Source organism: Cotesia typhae, unplaced genomic scaffold, assembly GCF_013202065.1.
Source record: "Cotesia typhae breed Kobodo isofemale line unplaced genomic scaffold, CoteBio_Ctyphae contig_48, whole genome shotgun sequence".
Lineage (NCBI taxonomy): Eukaryota > Metazoa > Arthropoda > Insecta > Hymenoptera > Braconidae > Cotesia > Cotesia typhae.
In genome coordinates this window covers 9,879,829-9,901,465 of record NW_027423756.1, presented here as the reverse complement: position 1 = coordinate 9,901,465, position 21,637 = coordinate 9,879,829, and the positions used below count along the sequence as shown (strand labels likewise).

The window sequence follows — 21,637 nt, the reverse complement described above, 5'->3', positions numbered from 1 at the left end:
GAGAAACAATCGTCGATATTATAATAATAAAATAGTTAAAAAAAAAATGGTCAGCCAGATAATACGAGTCACATGTAGTGAAAAAAAGTGAAAGGAAGAACGAGATCGAGAATGCAGACATGCTTATGGGATTTTGAAACCGTAAGTGCAATAAAGATAATGCTATTGTCGCTATTGAGAAGTGCGAGGGAGTAAAAGTATCCATACACGACTGCCAATGTAATGTTACTGTATGTTGTTACATTATTTTACCGACTATTGTAATTATTGTGAGGATAAGAGTAGGAGCTAAAGATTGTAACGAGGACAAAATAATCGGGAGAAAACGATAGATCGGATCTAACCCTACCATGCTTCAAGTATAGCCTCTATAGACTCTATAAATTGTCTCTGTTATGTGTCGTGTGATTTTGTTCCCCGTAATGTTATGTATTGTAAATATAAAAGAGTTTAAATACATAAGTATGAGTAGAAAGAGCTGAAACTAACATTTTACATTTTACATTTTACATTTAACGCTTTACATCCAGAGGAAAGAAGGAGAAGAAATTGGAGGTGGTAAAGATGAAGGTGCCAGTTGTTTGTAATAGAATTAAATGAGAAGTGGTGGTTCTATTTATCCCAAGAGAAAGGGAGACAAAGTGTGAACGCATAACATAATATGTGCGACGTTAATCGTAGTTAACGGGCGAATACGAACGGATCTATCCCCTATTTAATATAAAATACAAACAATTTTATTTTAATTTTAATTTTCTCTGCTATTTATTCATTAAGCCCTTTGCTTGTTTTTTTGGGAGTTAATTTCAAGTATTTTTCCATTTTTAACTAACTCATAGACAATAATAAGACTAGTTAAATATTTCGAAAATTAACGTCAACTTGAGGACGTAACATGGTCCCCCCACGATAACGACTCCGTTTTACTGATGACTTATCAACACAAACGACCCTCATGTGTATTTACGTCGTTTTACATACTCGGTATATATATTACCGCCTAATTGAAGACTGTCGAGTTACACGTTGTTTGCTGAACAGCGCACGTTAATTGTTGGATTTAAAAAACTGCGTTTTATCTGAAAAATAATAATAATATGAATAAAAATAATGAACTTAAAAAGTGGATTACTCTGATCTAAATAAATAATAATTGTTTAATTATTTATATGTGTGTGCTCAGTGGGAGTTGACAAAAGGTATTTTTTTATTTAATTTAGCAATAAGACAATGAAATAAAAAAATGTATGTTTTATCTTTTGAGAGCGATGGTGGTGTTTGAGGTAAAATGTAATCCGTAATCAGTTTGGCTATTGGTGATAACGCGAATAATATAACATCTCTTACTCCCCGAGTGAGATTCATTTAGTGTGAGTACACTCGCTTACGATTAACGTAATAACCCCGGTTTCTTTCACGTATCATTTATTTTATAAGCCGTATATACAATTAAGACTAGTCTAGAGTGTGACAGACCGCCCGTCAGGTGAGACGTACAGTCTCCGCAGTCCTTCTCAACAAACGTTTACTTTATCCCATGTATTTTGTAAATACTCTTTTATTGTGAATTTTTTTTTTTTTTATTTTATCCGGTTAAATTATTTTTAAGGCTACTAGAAACCTCGTAACAAGTACGTAATTTTTTTATTGTAATTACTTTTTTGTAATGCCATCGTTTTATTTATTTATTTATTTTTAGATGAATTAGAGAGATTTAGATAAACATTATTATTTTTCTATTTATCTTTAATGTCATTAAATTCTATTATTAGAAGTTTGAATGTTTTTTTTTTATTTCAAATTAATTTTTTATTTTTAATTTTTCAACAAAATTTCTTTAAGTGGAAATTTAAATGTAAAATGTATAAAGAAATTTTTAAATAATTTTTTTTTTACACATTAGTGTATAAGGAAAAGATAACACGGAGTTAGTGGTTTGATAAGAGTGAAATAATAAACAATAGTTTGCTCGGAAAAATGTTAAATGGCAAAATTTTATATGTAATGAAGTAATAAAGTTACCTTAGACAATTTAGTAGTCTAGAAAATCGTGATGATATTATTGACAATTCAATAAATAAAATAGTGATACCGATGCGAGATAACTCAACAATTAAATTACAAGCTGTCATATTTAATTAATCTAATTACACTTAAGCACATTTGTTAATAAATAAAAAAGTGATCCATATAATAATGTGCTGTTTGTACAGAAGTTAATGTAATATAATAAGGATGACTTTTGTTAGGTATATTTACTGAAATATTGATAATTGAGTGCACTATTATTAGCAGCCACTAAAAGAACACATGACATTAAATTACAAATTAGCGGTTTGATAATTATCATAAAAGAAAACATGACGTCGATTTTAATTTGCAATTCAACATTTTTGCATTTCGATTTTTTAATACTGATATAATTATTTAAATTCAAGTCGCAGTTTTTTTTTATTCATAAGTTTAAATTTGCATTTCCAGATCAGTTTTTAATTCATTTAATTTATTTATTGTCAATTTTATTGAATAATATTCTTCGACTGGTATTTATCAGATTGATAATAAATCAATTGATATACTTATACTTTATCGCGCTTGGATATTCCGAGAATAAAATCTTATTGATTTGAAATCTCGGGAAAAATTATTCTTAATTTGCATGTCAAAATCTCAAAACTGATAAAAATTTTTGAATGTCAAAATTAAGATTGCTCAAATACATTAATATGAAAAATAGACGACATCCGGTTGTCGATCCTATTGTAAAAAATAAACTGTTAATTAAGTTAATCGATTAATTAGTGATAAATGACGTGTTTGTTTGTTTTTAATTCAAAGATTTCGCTTTTTATTTACAAACACATGTGGTCCGTAAATTAATAATGTTTTTATTTCCGTATTTTATTTTGTGTCAATGCCATCGCGACGATTTCACTTACGTGAACTGATGATTAGAAATTATATTTATGACCTTGTGTAATTGGAAAAAAATAGTCAACCTGCAACAATGAGTTTTCTCTTCCGTCTAATTTACTTTTTTTCTTGTTTATTTAACATACATTTTATCAATTGGGATTATTTATTTTAATTAATTGGTTTTTTTTTGTTCAGTATTTGATGAGGGCCGGTAATCTGTGATTTTTCTGAGATTCGCGTTTAAGAGTGCTTTTTATCGGAAAGATGATCTTTAATCGTTCAATATTGATAAACACTTTATTTCATTTTTGTTTGGATTTTACCTATTTTTTTATATGGCTTGGAATGAAATTTTAAGATATTTCCATTTATCAAATATGAAATATTTTTTGTTGTAACAATTTTTTAAAGGTCATAATATATATAAAGACATTCTTTTTAAATAAATTAGAGGATCTTAAAATTTATTTTATTTTAAAAGTCAAATATTAAAAATTTTTATTCAGATTTTTTATTTCAAAAATTAAAATTTTATATTTTTCTGATTCTCTATGTCCATAAAATTTTTAACGATCTAAATTCTATTAAATTGTTTATTAGATAAAAATAATTTTAATTAATTTTGTTTATTTTTCAGGACAAGGTTCGGAAAAAAAATTTTAACAAAATAACACAATAATAATAAAAAATGTGGAAAAATAACTCTGAAAAAGAGACTCCAGGAAGTCAAATGAAGGAGTTTAGCAGCACGTAAGTTCGTCGTGTATATTTATCAATTATAAAAATATAATTTACTAAAGCAAAATCGTAAAATAAATATCATTTTCACGGTTAAAATAAAATAAAATTATGTTTAGATTTAAGATAAAAAAAGTAATGACGCACTAAGCAAATTGTGTAATGTGAATAATCTGATGTAAATTAATCTTAATGTATTTGATAATAAAGCGTATTATGTTTGGGATAATTCATTTTTTTTCCGAAAAAAATATTATATTTCGCGAGAGTAATTTGGGGACCATTAAAAATTTTACGAGATTAAAAATAAATAAATATTTTCTTGTTTACATTTTATCTGTATAATTATCAACGGACCTTTACACCTGAGAAAAATAATTCGCAGTATCATTGATATTGATCTATTAAATCGATAAAGTATAAATCAGATATCTATGATCCACTTAAAAATATCGTAGACAAATATTTGTTCCCGATAATTTTTTGTTCTTATCAAGGAGTTTTGTAATCTAATTAATAAATTATTATATAGTTATTCAACAAGTTTGATGATATATCTGATCATTTTTTCACTATTATCAGATGTAGTATTACGATCAATCGGCCGGCTGACATTGATAATGATTATACAGAAAGTTATGCGATAAATAACTGCTCATGACCATGAGTCGTAAATTAGTACAATAGTGATACATATGTTTGCGTTTGATTTTTATTAACAGCACGAAGATAGCACCGACTATCGGAGAGTACAACGAAAAGGATGAACTCTATGATCCATTCGAACATCGAGATAAAAAAAATACCTACTCGTAAGTGTCATTATTATATTTATATTTTGTTTACATTTCACCTTGTTTTCATTTTTCAAGACAGATTAGCACGCTCGGTGCAGTACTGTAATTGCCTGAAATAATGAGGAAAAAATTGACATTTTTGATTGATTATATTGTTGTTATTTTATTAAAAGTATGTAAATATTTTTGAGTACTCAAGATAAATCAAGTTTTAGAGTTTGGAAATTAATTTCACCGACTTGTGATTGTGAAAGTGTTAAATAATTTTTTTTTAATTCAAATATTGTTTCACTAATTATATCAATAATTGGTAATTAAAATAAAATTATCGAAAAGAAAATGTTTCAGTTATTATTTAATTAATTTTTTTTTTAAATTACGTTGACAGAAATATAAAAAAAAAAACTTGTTATGATTCACTTAAAATTATCTGTTAGATTAAAAAGAAAAAATCTATGATTAATAATAAATACCGATAAAAATTTTTTTTTCGGATCAATGTCAATTGATTTTTAGTTTTTAATAAAATTCATTGATAAAAAATTGGTAGATGAATTTTAAATAATTTTAAAAACATTAAATAATTAAATTTTTTGATTTATGATTTTATAAAAGTTTTATCAAATTTTATTTTATCAGAAAATTGAACACTTTTACACCAGCATAAATTTAAAAATATTGAATAAAATGTATTCGAAAGTTAAAGCATTCGATATTCTTAATAAAGCCAAAAAGATCGAATCATGTAATATGAAGTTGGTGAGCGTTAAGGAGCGAATAGTCGATTAGAAAAAAAATTAAAGAGATTCAACTCGTATAAGTAAAATACTGATTGGGAAACTAAACCTCAATCCTCAACCTCTTCGATTTCGGATTTAAAATAAAACTTTCAATTTAAATTGAAAGTATGCTTTCATATCATAGAGTGAGCTACTTTATTGTAGTAAAATAAATCGGCTTTATTTAATTAAAATCATCCGATCTATTTTTGACCATCGGAAATTTACTAAATTTCTAATAATAATAATGTAAATATTTGACATCAGTGACCTAGGATCGCTGGTCCACATGGTAAAGTCATCTCTCGGCTCGGGAATATTAGCGATGCCAAACGCCTTAAAAAACGGCGGTCTCATCTTCGGTGGAATAGGCACACTCCTAATAGGGATACTTTGCGGACACTGCGTCCACATTCTCGTCAGATCATCACATCACCTCTGTAGGCGGACGAAAACTCCCAAAATGACGTACTCTGAAACGGCCCAAACAGCATTTGCGTGTGGGCCTAAGGCGATAAGACCGTACGCCAATTTTATGAAACTAGCCGTGGATACTGCGCTGTGCTGCACGTATTTTGGCGGTGCCTGTGTTTACGTTGTATTTATTTCAACGACTATAAAACAGGTGAGTTATTTAAATCTCGGTTGAAAGAATAAAAAAAATGAAAAATTGTATGAATCCAAAACTTCACTTGAAAAGTTATGCTCGAAGATTTTTTTCTTCAGACTATGAACTTGATTTATGACTAAAGGGTGAAAGATACAGAAAAATTGACAAGGACCTTTCTTCTAGAAAATTTAATTTAATATAAACATAAGCCTCTTATCATTTTTTCGTATCTTCAATTTTTTACATTTAATTTAGACTGAAAATTTGAAACAATTTTTCATTAGATAAAAAACTTTACCGTGCTATATTCAAATAATTTTTTCTTAAGGGAAGAATTCGATTTTCGACTAAAAGATTAGAAGTACGGAAAAATTGATGGACTTATTTGCAGAAAATTTAATTCTCTACAAAAAAAAATTTTTTTGTGCTTTTTTTTGTATCTTCAATTTTCAGCTCAGAATTTCGAGTTAAAATTTTGATCAATAAAAGTTTTTTAATTATTTATAAAATTTACTTGGATTGTAAAAAAAAAAAAAAAAAACTTGGTGCAAAGAATTCCAAAATCGTGGTGTCATTAATTCTGTTTTATAAAAATCATGATTTTAACTCATGATAGATATTTTTACTATTATAAACTTAAAAATTCCAAATAAATTCGAAATGAAGACAATTATAGCAGTACAATAATTTTTACCGGTATATTTTTTTATGCAAATCGATTAAAAATAAACATAGAATTTAAAATAAAATAATAATAATTTTGTTTTGATTTCTCCAATAGATCACCGATTATCACACGGGCTCAGACATAAACATAAGGCTATACATATTAGCACTGATACCAGCGTGTATTTTACTATCTCAAATCCGTAATCTGAGATATCTGATACCGTTTTCGGCGCTCGCAAATGTATTCATGATTGTCGGATTAGCAAGTACTCTCTACTACGTTTTTAAAGACTTCACGCCGCACAATGAGATCAAGTACATTGCTAAACTCGAAAATCTTCCTAAATTTTTCGCTACTGTGATTTTCGCCATCGAGGGAATCGGTGTGGTAAGGATAATTATCTATAATAAAATAATATTTTCATTAAAAAAATTTGTCTCCCACAGTAATAAAAAAAAGTTCATCGTTCGATTACAATTATCTTGTTGACGTATCGTAAATTTATCTTGCTAAATTCCTACATTACAATAAAAGTAATGGATAATAATGTTATTAACCTTTAAATAAATCATAAAATAAGATTATTATTGAAATTTTTGATAAAATTTCGTTTTTTGAATTTTATTATCATTATAACACGTGCGTCATTCATGACTTATAACTAAATATCTTTCTTCATTTTATTTTATTTAATCATAATATTTACTTGGTAGTTCATATTTATACAAAATATTTAATCGTCACCAGGTAATGCCAATCGAAAACAGCATGGAAAAACCCCACCACTTTTTAGGTTGCCCAAGTGTTCTTAATATAACTATGACTATTGTTGTTGCGTTGTACGCGATTATGGGAATATTTGGATACTTGAAATACGGTGAAGAAACAGCTTCAATAATTACTCTTAATTTAGCTGTTGATGATGTGTAAGTATTGCTTTATTTACCAAATCTTTAATTTACATCAATATTACAAAAAAATTTTATTGCAAGAAATTTTCATTGAAAAATTAAAAATTTGAGTTAAAAAATTTATAAATATCAAGCGAGTAGAAGAAAAAAAATTTTTTTTTTAATTAACTTTGAAAAATCATAAAAATTTAATTTCATAAATTTAATTATAGACATTATTTAAGCTATCACTTACTGTAACAAGTGCACAAGATAATAACAATATAAATGAAAATCTAAATTACATAATAAAATTTCAGATTCGCTCAGGTCGTTAAATTAATAATTGCATTAGCGATTCTCTTTACTTATGGACTACAATTTTTTGTTCCACTCGAAATAACATCACTAGCAGTAAGATCTAGATTGAGTCACAAGTACGGCGGTGTTGGTGAAACAATATGGAGAATAATAATGGCTCTGCTTACAGGTAATTATCACTAGTGCATTATTTTCTCACATCCGTACATGCATTAACAATACGAAAACAAAAAATCAGTCGCTACAATTATTAATTATTCACTGAAAAAAATGAAATTCATTTAACTTTATTATCTTGAATTGAGAGAGCAAGACCAATTTTTTAGTTAAAGAATTAATTTGTTTTTTCTTGAAGGTGATCTAATCCTTCAAAATGATATTTTTCTTAGTTCAGAATTATTATTTTTATATAAAGTTGATTTTTCATCAAAATTTTGTGTTAAAAATTTTTATGTTAAATATTTAACACTTTCTTGTTTAGTTTAAAATTTTTTTTGTGTTAATTTAACACAATAAATGTTAAATTTACACGTAAAAGTGTTAATTATTTAACACAAAATTTTTTTAAGTCAAATTTTGACTTCTGAATTTTAACTAAAAAAAAAAAAAATTAGTAAAATTAAAGAATTAAATGCAACAGCTTAGTCAATAATATTCGATATTTTTGTTACAGTTGTAATCGCTCTGGCGATACCGAATCTCGAGCCATTTATCTCTCTAGTCGGCGCAGTATTTTTCTCCTTTCTGGGTATCGCGATTCCCGTTGTCGTTGAGACAATTTCATGCTGGGAAGGTCATCTAGGTACGTGCTACTGGAGGCTTATTAAGAACATATTTCTCTTCATCTTCTCAATTCTCGCATTGATATCTGGCACGTGGGTCGCTATGTCCGACATAATCAAAGACTACGCGTAGTTTATCCGAAACTGAAAGCTAAAAACAACTAAACACTCAAACGACAAAAATCTTAATCTTTCTCTACATATGTTTGAAAGCAAAAAGCAACAAGCAAAATAAATAATTTAAATAAAAAGAAATAAATTCCGGCTGGGTTGAATCCAAGGCCAAACGAGTGATTTGGAACACGTGGAATTTTAGTGTCGCTCCAACCCAACTTTTTTCGACGCCTACTTGTCTTTATTTTAACAAGTAGTAGTATACGAGTTTAAGGAATTATATATCTTATTACACATTTATTCATGTGTTCATCAAGGATCTTGTTGATCTTGCAGCGTATGATTGTAATAATCGTAATCACTAGTGAAAGAAAAAAAAATTTATAATTAGGGCAACTAAATAATTATACGTCACACGGCCTTCACTTAGTAAAGATATTGTGACGATTACGATTCGCGGGTCTTACGGAGCCAAATCCCTGAGTCGGCTCAAGTACTGTCGGACGTGAACGTGGTGATATTGTTATTGCTTGTACCGGTGTATGATTTGTCTTCATTAATGTGTCTTCACTGTCAGCAACGCAGAGACAACACAGCAGTTTTATTACTAAGAATGATCCGATAATTGTTGGTACCCATGTCATGAATTTAAAGAGATTCAGCAGACGATGAGCGTTTATAATTGATTCTAGTTCTTGAACGTTTGGTATTTTTGTCTATAAATTATTATTATTAATTATAATTATAACTATTATTGAAACTTATTAATTAATGCAAGAATCACTTATAAGAATAGTGATATTATACATTATTAAATTGAGAATAATTTAATTTAATATTTATTTATATCAATTTCAGGAAAAAGTATATAATTATAAGTAAAATTTTTGTTTCAAAAAAAAAATTTGAAGGCTTGAATAATTTTTAAAAACTTTTCAAATAATTTTTTATATTACTGAAAATTTTACCGCTATAATTATACATTTTTTTATCAAAGTTATTTTATCTCGTTACAATTTATTAAAACAAGTAAAACGAAAATTTTGCGATTAAACAACGAAATTTCTCAATATTTAATTAAAATTTTTATAATAAAAAAGGAATTAGAAAAAGAAATGATAATCATTAATTATAAATGCAATTTATAGAATTAATTATTATGAAATGAAATAATGAAGAACATTATATAAAATCCGATCAGCTTTGTGAATCGTTATTATAATTTATTATTTTTTATACATACATGGCAACTGGCCTTGCAGATAGTCTACCGGTATTTAATAATATACATCAATAATGTAAGCTTTCAGTTGATTATTTAAATTTATAGACCGTTAATTAGCTGATACATAAATAAATGGGCGAATAAATAAGGCTGTCTAATTTATTCATTCATTGAGGTATTTATTGAAAGAGAATAAGAAAAAGAATAAGTTAATAAATACCTCCTCAGCCCAAAGAATTGGAAAATATCCAGCGGATACATTTGAGAGCAGTGTAATGCCAGGTAATGGTATAACTTTAACGTTGAGTTGAAGTTTTTTAGCACCGTCGAGAGGAGCTCCACTTAGGGGCTCAATTGTTATGTATGTTGCATGTTCGGCTTGATTTGGGTTCAACCCGCGAGCGTACTCCAAGAGAATTGGATCCGCGTGAAGAAAATGAGGTTCAGAAAATATTACCGGTACATCCTAATAAAATTTTCTTTAAGTTTAAAAAATGTCAGTTTGAAATTTTAGAAAAAAAAAAATTTTCGAATGAAAAAAAAATTACTTTAATTTTTATTATTATTAATTTAAAAATTTTTAATTTTTATTAAATCATTTGATTGTATTATACTTTTTAAGTACTGACTGAAAATTTTTAATTTAGCCAATTTTTGTTAACAAAAAAAAAAATTTATTTTGTCAAAATAATTATGCGAAGTAACAATTTTAAATAATCACAAAAAATATTTTGACAGTTAACGATGCATTAATCAAGCAATTAATCAATGAGTTAGTGACGCATAAAAAGCATGCGTAAAACAACGTCACTGTCTGTTTATATTCAATTGATGATGAACGAGTTTCAAAACATTTATTAAAATAATATAATAAATATAAATAAATAAACATCAATAAAACCTGACATTTGATGATATCCATAAGACCGGTTTCAAGACACTCTGGTACTTTTTTTGCATTAGGTAGACAGTAACATTCGGTATTTTTTTTATCCCAAGCAGATTCATCCATTTCATATCGGTAGCCCATAATGCCGTTCAAAGTAACTTCTTCTTTAAACTGGACCCGTACTTGTCTATTATTATTGTTTATAATTATAATTACAACCATAATTACGTGTAATTTGCATAATATTATTAGACTTATATTTGGTGTTATTTTTATCAGTACAACGTTGCAATACTTAGTATGTATATTAATTATTAATTATTAATTATTAATTATTAATTATTAGGTAATAATGTGCGATTATACAGTGATTTAACATAATTGTTTATTACAATAATAGCAGAAAAAAACGTAGATAATTATTTTTGTACATACCGACATATATAAGGCTCGTATACCGTTACGTATGGTAACTTTTCAGTCATCGGTGGCCAAGTTATTGCATCTGTGCCCGCTACTACGTTGCATTCTTTTTGAGACCAATATTTAGTAATGCGCATTTTTTTGTAAGACGTCGTATTGCCCAACGCATCTTTATCTTTGATTCCACGATTTACTGTAAAGGGACCCGTTTCAGTGTCATTATTCTGTAAGATATTTTTAATTTAATTAAGATAATTTTATGTTTAATTATTTTTATGTTGCAAAAAATTATGAATTTTTATTTATTTTTTGTTGTAAATTTATTTTCATTTGTATTATTATTGTAATAAGTTATATATGATTTATGATTTATGAATAAAAAACTATATATATAATATGAATACAAAATATATGTTAAAAGAATTTTTACTCGGCTGAAAAAACTGTATAAATAGTGGTCTGGTACGTCGGTGTTACTAATTATCGGAGGCTTTTGTCCTTTTAAAAAGTTACATATCATTGCTAGATCTTTGTATTTTTCTTTATCGCATATCAATGGCATTCCTGAAAATAATAAGTTCTTGACTTTGCCACGTGTAAACATGTCAGAGGTCCCAGGGAATAAGTTGTGTATGTTGTTGCCGAATTTTCCAAGAAATGCTGGAGCCTTTGATGCTATCTACAATTTCAAATATTTTTTTAAAATAATTTTTTAATAAAAAAAAAAAAAAAACAATTACAATTTTTAAAATGTGAAAAATGAAAAAATCAATTAATAGGAAATCATTTTGAGTGATTATAATTTTATTCAAAATTTTTGAGTACTTGAATTTAATGTAACTAAAAGTTTATTGTGTTAAGGGGGAACACCACTGTGACGATCGAAAAAAAAAAATAAAATAATTTATTTTTTTAAATAAAAATTTTCAAAATTCTTATGGAGCGGGAGATTTTTTCTAGTGCTCTACGAGATTGTTAATAACTTTGTAATAATTAAATATTTTTTAATAAAAATTTAGGGTAATAATCTTTAATGTACCCTTAATAAAATAAAAAAATCCGATCTCCAAATTCCTTTATTGTCCCTGTCAAAAAAATTCCCAAAAATCACCTTTTATTTTCAATCGTCACAGTGGTATTCCCCTTTAAAGTAAGTATTATAATGAAAATTTAATAGTAAGAATTAATTATTGATTTATAGCAAGTAGCTTACAGTATTGAGAGTTCCTAAGTAAGCGCTGTTCAATATAACGATATCATCATCTTCAGAACTTGCGGATAAATCCTTGTTGAAGCGATACAATCTGTATATGGTGAAAGTCAACTCGTCGAGTTCATCATCAACTTGAGTCACTCGTTTCTGAACATTCAAGCTAGACATTGTGGCAAAGTAATGCAATGTAGGTCGGTAAGATAACTAAGTACATTTTAAATATATATCTATATATATTATTACAGTAGGTAAACTGGTTTTTGTGTAATTGCAGTGTCTAGGATTTCGATTTAATGAAAAAAAGTTAATAGATTGATTGATCCATTATATTACCTTAAGTACTAATTTTTCAATTGAAAAAAATAATAATTGATATTAAATTTAAAATTATAATTTGCAAATCGCATTAAGTTGTTTTAAAATTGTAATTTGATTAATAATCATTTAAAATATCGCTGTATTTAAAAAAAGAAGACTTTTTTCGCCGATGCTTGAATGGATATAATTATAATTAGTCTAATAAACAAGTACTTACTCATAAACATAAGGACCGCGTTCCTCGAGAATAGGACTCTCTCCTTCCATTACATTTTCGGGATTAGTGACGTGATATAAATATACATTAAAATATATATTTAAATCTTTCCATATATTGTAACCAAATCTGCCTTCTTTTAATTCTGCAGACTAAAATTAATTTTCACAAAAAAAAATCAAGAAAAAAATGCAATGCGATTGATTCTGAAATAAAATATACCAACCTCACGCAATTGAGAGACTATATAATTAGTGTGGGGGTTTTCAACTGCAAGGTAAATTCCTAATGATAACAGAAATAGTCCTGGAATGAACGACAGAAAAATTCGAAAAAACGAGCGGCAATTAGACATTTTATTTAAAAAAGTGTATTTTTTTTTAATCTCGAAAATTTATTCACTATTTATAATTCTTATTAATTTTTTTTTTTAGTTTAAATCATTTATTTGTTGTAACATTTTTTATCACATGAGTAAGAGTGTATCCTCGATACTAACGTTAAGCCGTAATTTTATTTTATGTGCAACATTTTATAGCTGATAATAGTAGGTATTATTTCAAGTATTTATTAATTTATGAGATAACTATCAGGTATATCATACATCTATGAATTGCGAACTAACAACTTTGCTAGTATTAATATTTTATATAAGAGATAATAAATGCCCAAGTGCAATAATTTATAATTCATTACATTTTTATATTCGTTTAAAATAATTTTGTCATGATATTATTCGACGTTATCAAACCAATCGATCATAAATACTGCATAAATAAATACCAACATTAGTTTAATTAAAAATATTAATTGAATAATTCTCTAATGATTTTTAAATAATTAAAAGCTTAGATAGTACGTGATAGTATAAAAATATTTATTTTAAAAATTACAACGCAGAAAAATATTTTTAGAAAATTTATTTTTAAATTTAAACTTTTTTTTTTACTGCTTTGTTATTATAATTTGAAATCATAATTTAGAATTCAAATTGTAGGATAATGACGTTTTTTAAATCGATAAGTTGTACGTTTAGTAATACAAATATTATTCCAAGCCGTTTTTTCCGACTATCATCCCCTCATGATCTAGCTACCACGATGACAATTCCTCTGAAAAATTAATGCACTGTTTAAACTTACAGCTCTATTGTTTCATCTACTCTTAAGCGGTTGTAATTTTCTTATGTTCTCTATTATGGGCACTTATTTTACAATTAAGTTATGTTTAATAATTAGCGTAATATTCATCTGTAATTCGTTTTTCAAAAATGATTCAACTTTTAATGACTTATTATTTAATTTATGGAGTTTTTTAAATTAATAAATTTCTCCTTTTCATTTTAATCAATAATTTAAAAAATAGTAATGATAAATATTTCACAATTTCATTAATAATGTATGGTTAATTTTTACTCGTGTATTCTTGTTTATTTCTATGATCATTATTAATAAAAAACGATTTTTTTTAGACAGTAAAATTGAGTGATTCTATTTGTGGCTTGAAATGGGACGATGTAAAATTAGTAAAAATTTTAATTATGATAATGATTAAATCAAAATGGATTAAATATATTAACAAAATTTTTTAACTATTTTATTTAGATCATCAAATGAACTCTCAGCTACTTGACACTCTTAAGAAGCTTTTCAGGACGATCTTTCTGCCACGTAAGACACTTTAGTTGAAAAAAAATAAAAATATTTGTTCATATTATAAAAACTCAAAATTAAAAAACTATTTCAATAAATATTGAATAAAAAATAACAATATTTTTGATATATAACCTGGCTAAAAATTTATGGATAAATTAAGTCACTTACATGTGATAATAATCAATAACTCACCCTTCAATTCTTTCGTAAAAAAATGCACCAATAATAATTAACATTTTAATTGAATGATGGTTCTAAATTCCTTGAAGTATTATCAATGATTGATTGATTAGACAAGCAATGTTGATGTTCGGCTCTAAAAAAAAAGAAAAGTTATAAGAATGTTGTCTAAAAGAGTTCTCTATGCAAATAGTATAAAGTTTTATTAGCAACCCTCATGAAGAAGCTATCGATGTTGACGCTTCGACAGTTATCTTTCTATTGCTGCTTTCAACCCTCTGGAGCTCCGGTACTGACAAGTTTTAGTCATCGCGACGATAGTACTCATTAAAAATTAATGCGTCACCTACAAGACGATATGATACATTGTTAAATTGCCTGAAAAGTGTAATTTGCTTATGGTTAATATTGCAAAGTCAATTTTGAAATTAAGTCAATTTTCAATAATTAGTTCCCTAGGAAACTAAAATACAAACATTACTACTATTGTCCGGTTATTTCTCCATGTCGTATTTCGATCGACTTTGCATAAGACTAATCCACGGAATATGTTTAAGAGGAAAGTAAAAGAAAGTAATATCAATGAAATGCCTTTTAAATTACGGTAAGATACTGTAATAGTTGGATCGAAAAAAAAACAATATTTACAATTGATGTTTTTTTAGGTTTTGGCTGATGACTTTAAAAATGCAAGTCAACGTATTGATAATGATGACAATGATAACAAACAGATGAAACATATGGTGAAATTGGTTAAAAAACATCGTCATATGTTAGTGTAAGTAATTGCATAATAATTTTGAATATTTTACTAATAGGAGGATTTTTTAACACTCATAAAGCTTTATTAATTGTTAATAAATAATTTTTTTAACATTTAATGATTTAAAAAATATTTACTAATAGTTTATAAATTTACTATACTTAAAAAAAATAAGTATGCATTAAAAGGTAAAAAAAAATTAATTATATTTAATTAATACACAAATTGTTTCCAAATAAATGAATTATTTTTTTAATTAATAAATTCTCCTATCAGTGTAAGTAAAATCTAAGCCACGATTAAAATTAAAACTTTGCGAAATACTATTTGTTTACGTACAGAATATGTAAAAAAGTTGAATCTATCTATAATCCCATTGTGTTCTTTACGATAATAATAAACGGATTGGATGTATGTTTCTGTGTCATTGTTTTAGATAAGGTAAGACTTATTTACAATGATAAACTTTTCCGTGTCATGTCATGTATAAAAATTTATTAGGGATTTTAAGACGGAAACTGGGCTTTAGTAGCAAAGGGTTCCACCCTTACAGTCGCTATTTTTGTACAGTTGCTTATATACTGCAATTTCTCACATACAGCAACAGAAATGGTATTTATCAGTATACAGTAAAAAATTTTGCGTCATTCCGTCAAAAAATTTTTATGTTTAATATTTAACACTTTTTTGTGTTGATTTAACACAATAAATGTTCAATTTACACATAAAAGTGTTAAATATTTAACACAAAATTTTTTTTACTGTGCAATATAATTGACCGTGAAGTAATGAAAACAGTTTTGTTTTAAATAAAATTATTTTATTCAAGACTGCAAGCATTGAAAGCTCTATTTATGATTCCGAGTGGGTCAATAGTAGCCAGAAATTAAAAAAAATGATTTTGATGATAATGCATGCAAGCAAAGGATATACGTTTACAGCGTACGGTGTTTTTGATCTAAATCGTGAGCAGTTATCGGCGGTAATGTTCAATGCTACTGTATACTTTTGTGAAGTATCATTTTTTTTTAATATTAAATTTTTTTTTGTCAATTTGATTAGGTTATCCAGACAACAATGAGCTACTTCACACTTTTGAGGAGTTTCACATAATTTTTATAAAATCGAATTGGAACTGCAGTCTTAGATTATCTAATTGTTGGAACATAGAATTTAACGTGAGAGAAAAGATCTATTCATTGTTGATTGACAAATTAATATATTTTATAATTACTATCACTAATTTTGTTTTTTTTTCAACCTCAAAAAATAATTTTCACATTAAGTGAACTTTCGTATAATTTTTTAAGTGTCTGGAATAAATTAATAGCAGTTTACTTGTATGTAAAAATAATTTATAACTTACCCTTTAATACTTCTGGAAAAAAAAAACATTAAAAAGTTTTAAATCCCAGTTTGTATTATTTCTAACTAAATTTTTTTAAGTATTGTCAACTATTAATAACTCGTCCTATTATTTCCCCCGTTTTATTACGATCGGCAGTCAAAGCTTGTTAAGTATGATTAAAAAAGATGAAGTTACCATTTAGAGTACATTTATATTGCAGTAAATAATTTTCTTGATCATAAGCGCAGCATTATGTTAACTACCTACGTTGGAACAACATTAGGATCAAATAATACGATTGATTGTTCAATTACTGCTTGGCCAATAGAGTACTCGTTTGTCCATCAAACGATCAGTCGGTACATTCCATTGTTAGTGTACGAAAACTTGACCAATCATTTCGCTGCTTCATATCTGATATGTGATGCTCTGTATATTCAGCTAACGACTTATCTAGCTATCAATTTTATGGTATTAAAAATGAGAAACAATGATTATTACTTCATTAATAGATCATTTTTTTATTTTTAATCAATAGGTGATGGCGGATGAGTTTAGCAATGTACGACGATACTTTGCTGATGAATCTAATAATATTAAACACTTGATCGAATTGGTCCATAAACATCGTGATCTATTATCGTAAGTTCAATTAGTTGTGTCTTTGAAACTGATTTTTTTATTATAATAATCGTGTAGCTGTAAGCCATGATCACATTCAAAGTAAAAGACTCAGTTATTGACACCCGCCTAATTATTGATACTTTCAATTTTATTTTAATAAAGTTAGCTGTTATTTTACAATTTTTTAATTTTATTTGACATACATATTTGTTCCAAAAAATTATTTTTAAAAAATTTCATTTTTTATTTATTAAAAATTCTACAAGTCAATTTTTTTACTCATTTTTTTTTTTGACTTAATTTATTTATTAAAAAAATTCTTAAAACTATCAAATATCTGCTAAATTAATTTTAATTTTCAGTTATAAAATTTAAAATAATTGGTTTTTTAAGAAAATTTTATTTTTTTAATTAGAATAAAATTGCAAGTGTCAAACAACTAGCCCAGTGTCAATAACTGAGTCTTACCTTAGTCCTAAATTATTTTATTTATTGACAGATTGGCTCAGAAAATTGAATTTACATACAACCCTGTTTTTCTTGCTACAATAGTATTCAATGGAATAAATTTATGTTTATGTGTCATTATTGTTGATAAAGTGAGATATATGTGTTGAACTATTAAATAAAAATATAATTGGATTTTTATTAAATAATAAACGCAATGATTGTCCAGGAAATATCAGAAGGAGAGTGGACACTTTTAATGAAGAGTTTAATACATGCGCCTGTGCTTGCAACACAGATTTTTATTTACTGTGATTTTTCACATACGGTAACGGAGACGGTATTTATAATTTATAATTGTCTTTAATTTGTAAAATTATCAATAAAACGGAATATTTATAATTAATTTATTTGTTCAAAGATCGACAGTATTCCAATATCCCTTTACGATTCTGAATGGGTCGATAGTACCATTAAATTAAAAAAAATGTTGGTAATAATATTGATGCAAGCAAGCAAACAATATAAATTTACAGCGTACAATATTGTAATACTTAATCGCGAACAAATGACGATGGTATGATACAATATTAAATTTAACTAAAGCGTGAAAAAAATTTTTTTAACAATCGAATAAATTTTTATTAATTATTTTTAAAAAAAGATTTTTCAGACAACGATGAGTTACTTCACACTACTGAGGAACTTTACTTAATTTTTCTGAGTTTCAATTTTATTAAAAATTTTTAGTATTTAATAAATATGTTTATTTTTTTCGTTTTTCATTACTGGAAATAATTTGAGCTCAACTTCTTTATAATTATTAAAAAAAAAATCAACTTATAAAAATGAAAGTGATAAAATCACAAGCTCAAATAATCTGCGTAAGTTTGTAAAAAAAAAAAATAAGTCACGCTTACTTTGGATTAAATATGAAATAATAAAATTTCTATATAACAATATTGAATCCTGACTTTCATTCTTATTGAATTGAATTTCATCAAGTATTATGAAGATTAACCGATCTCACCAGCACTTTTGTCATTTATCTAAATGAAAAAAAAAAAAAAATAAAAAGACTTTTAAAGTTATAAAAAATGTAGAAAACTTACTATAAATAGTATTAAATACTATTTATATAAATACTATTAAAAGCCTTTGAGTAAAAGCGAGTGATGTTTATATCTTGGGAGTTGTATCTTCACTGCTATCTACCACCCACTAAAGCCCTATTACCGACAAGCTCTAGTCATTGCGACGACAATTCTATAATTAATAATTGATTCGTTTCTTGCGAAAGTATATGGTAAATTGTTGTTCTTTCGAGGCAGTGTAATTTCCTAATAGTTAATATTTCAAAGTCAATTTTGAAATTAACTGTAATTTTCAATAATTAGTTTCCTAGGAAACTAAAATACAAACATTACTGCTGTTGTCCCATCATTCTTCCGTCTTTTATTTTGACCGACAGTTAAGCGATGAGAAACATGATTGAAAATAACAAAATTACTGATATTCATTCAAATGATACACCATTTGAAAAGTTTTGGGGTTTTGAGTTGTTTCTCTTGAAATTAATCGGAAAATCATTAGACGGTGCGTTCAGTGGTGACCATTACAAAGAAAATTTTATTGAAGACTTGGTATTTTTTTTTGGATTTAGTTTGCTCAGTTCATTTATCTGTTTTTCGATGTATACATTGTATACTGTCGAGTTAAATATCACATTCGCTGCTGAGTTTGTTCCACTTATACTCAGTATATTCATAGTAACAGTAAAGGTTTTTATGTAATTTTTTTACCAACAAAAATTAAATTAAAATTTCAAAAATCAAATTTGTCCAAAAAATAAAAAAAAATTTTTTCTTTAATTACTTACACACTTACATTTAATTTTAGGCATCAATTATGTGGTTCTATAAAATTGATTTATTTATAATTTTACAACAGTTCAATTCTCTTTGGATCTACGCCCGAAAGAAAGTCAATCTGACAAGAAGAATTAGTAAATTATTGAACACTTCAGAGAAAGTGCGCTTTATTTATTTAATAGCATTATTATTTTGTGGATTTTGTTATGGAAGTCGACCTTATATGTAAGATGCACATTTTTTTGTTTTTATAAATTTTAAAAAATAATTAAAATTCAACCAGTAATATTTCTACTATAATTGTGATAAGGAAAAAAATTTTCGGAAATTGTAATTTTTTTTTTCTTATTACTTTCATGCCAACTCCAGCATTATGTTGACAAACTATTTGGGAGCAATACCAGATTCAAACAGTACAATTGATTTTTCAATTCTCGTTTATCCATTAGAGTATCCATTTACATATCAAACGATTAGTCGATACATTTTTCTCTTAATATATGAAACTTGTTTGGTTTATTTTTGTGTTATTTACCCGGTGTGTGATGCTTTGTATATTCATCTAATGACGCATCTTGCAATTAATTTTTCGGTATTAAAAAATAATGAACATTAAAAGGATCGATTAATTCATAGATATTTTTTCAATGAATAGGTATTGGCAGATGACTTTGTTTACGTACACGAAAATATTGATCATCAGGATTGTATCAATAATACTATACCAATAGTAGAATTAGTTGAAAAATATCGTCATTTATTATCGTGAGTCTTATTACAATCTTACTGTAAAAAATTTTCAGGAGCATTTTTTTTTCGATGCCACGACAACTCAACCGAAGACATTTCAATAACATCAATGTAGAAGATAAAAAATTTTTATCAAAAATTTGTAGTAGGCTCCTGGAAATAATTGATTGTATTTTCTTAAACTCCATTTTTTAACTTTATGTGCAATTATTAATAACTAGATATTAATATTTAAATTGTCGAAGTTGAATTGTTACAAAACCGCATTTTTACAATAAAAAAAAAAATTAATTTTTAAATACTTACAGGATGGTGCAGAAAATACAATCGATATTCAGTCCCGTTTTTTTTGTCACGATTATTTTGAATGGATTAGATCTATGTCTGTGTGTTTTAGTTCTAGACAAGGTAAGCATATTCTTAAAATCACCGAATTATTATAAATTTGTCATAAATAAATAAACTCATGATTGACTAGGAACTGTCAGAAGGAAATTGGGAGCTATTAATAAAGAGTTCAATTCATGCAGTTACACTTTGTGTACAAATATTAACTTATTGTGATTTTTCACACTCAACAACAGAAATGGTATCTATTGATATAAAAATTTGAAAAGTTATAAGTGAAAAAAAAAAAAAAACAGTAATGATCTATAACTGTATAGTAACAAAGTTAATCTCATTGATTGGTTGAAGATCAACAGCATCGATATATCTATCTACAATTCGAAATGGGTGGATAGTACTGCTAAGTATAAGAAAATTTTGATCTTGATAATGATGCGTGGAAGCAAAGAATTCAAATTTACTGCTTACAATATTGTAACTCTTGATCGTGAGCAAATGACTAAGGTATGAAACATGAGAAAGCTCAAGTTTTCAAACAACTCATTGTATATATTAATAATTTTTTTTTTACAAAAGATTTTTCAAGCAACAATGAGTTACTACACACTCTTAAGAAATTTTGCGTAATTTTGGCGAAGTTCAATGTAAAAAAAGAACACCATCGCTAAAGATTGGTAAATGATTCAACGTTGGTTACAACTGATTTTTTATAATATAACTATGTAGACAAAATTTTTATGGATTATAAT

At 26.6% G+C, this 21,637-nt stretch overlaps 4 protein-coding genes across 7 annotated transcripts; 3 read left to right on the top strand and 1 right to left on the bottom strand.

Moving 5' to 3' along the window:
- Position 1: 1 nt before the first annotated feature.
- Positions 2–8,917, top strand: LOC141530212 (proton-coupled amino acid transporter-like protein pathetic). 3 transcript variants are annotated; one of them, XM_074247207.1, is made up of 8 exons: positions 2–141; positions 3,554–3,666; positions 4,377–4,466; positions 5,498–5,855; positions 6,622–6,897; positions 7,258–7,436; positions 7,721–7,890; positions 8,395–8,917. In XM_074247207.1, the coding sequence occupies exons 2-8, from the start codon at positions 3,605–3,607 to the stop codon at positions 8,634–8,636; spliced, it is 1,377 nt and encodes a 458-aa protein (XP_074103308.1). In that variant the 5' UTR covers positions 2–141; positions 3,554–3,604; the 3' UTR covers positions 8,637–8,917. The 3 variants fall into 3 exon arrangements, with proteins under 3 accessions (XP_074103308.1, XP_074103307.1, XP_074103306.1); XM_074247206.1 differs by lacking the exon at positions 2–141 and adding an exon at positions 713–1,199; XM_074247205.1 differs by lacking the exon at positions 2–141 and adding an exon at positions 1,386–1,631.
- Positions 8,918–9,136: 219 nt separating this feature from the next.
- LOC141530214 (sensory neuron membrane protein 2) lies at positions 9,137–13,428 on the bottom strand. Its single transcript, XM_074247209.1, has 7 exons — positions 13,129–13,428; positions 12,903–13,054; positions 12,368–12,527; positions 11,585–11,833; positions 11,167–11,378; positions 10,744–10,918; positions 9,137–10,308 (listed from the first exon to the last, which is right to left on the bottom strand). The coding sequence occupies exons 1-7, from the start codon at positions 13,255–13,257 to the stop codon at positions 10,006–10,008; spliced, it is 1,380 nt and encodes a 459-aa protein (XP_074103310.1). The 5' UTR covers positions 13,258–13,428; the 3' UTR covers positions 9,137–10,005.
- A 1,528-nt stretch (positions 13,429–14,956) lies between these two features.
- LOC141530213 (odorant receptor 13a-like) lies at positions 14,957–18,640 on the top strand. Of its 2 annotated transcripts, XM_074247208.1 has the most exons (8): positions 14,957–15,341; positions 15,403–15,515; positions 15,842–15,941; positions 17,387–17,490; positions 17,972–18,071; positions 18,149–18,259; positions 18,341–18,496; positions 18,584–18,640. In XM_074247208.1, the coding sequence occupies exons 2-8, from the start codon at positions 15,469–15,471 to the stop codon at positions 18,632–18,634; spliced, it is 669 nt and encodes a 222-aa protein (XP_074103309.1). In that variant the 5' UTR covers positions 14,957–15,341; positions 15,403–15,468; the 3' UTR covers positions 18,635–18,640. The 2 variants fall into 2 exon arrangements, 1 of the variants encoding a protein (XP_074103309.1); XR_012479723.1 differs by lacking the exons at positions 17,387–17,490; positions 17,972–18,071; positions 18,149–18,259; positions 18,341–18,496; positions 18,584–18,640 and adding an exon at positions 16,563–16,860 and having other exon boundaries at positions 15,842–16,482.
- Positions 18,641–19,406: 766 nt separating this feature from the next.
- Positions 19,407–21,598, top strand: LOC141529842 (uncharacterized). Its single transcript, XM_074246558.1, has 8 exons — positions 19,407–19,700; positions 19,819–20,015; positions 20,160–20,382; positions 20,446–20,555; positions 20,849–20,948; positions 21,019–21,129; positions 21,237–21,392; positions 21,465–21,598. Exons 1-8 carry the CDS (start codon positions 19,407–19,409, stop codon positions 21,513–21,515), a joined length of 1,242 nt encoding a protein of 413 aa, XP_074102659.1. The 3' UTR covers positions 21,516–21,598.
- The last annotated feature ends 39 nt before the right edge of the window (positions 21,599–21,637 follow it).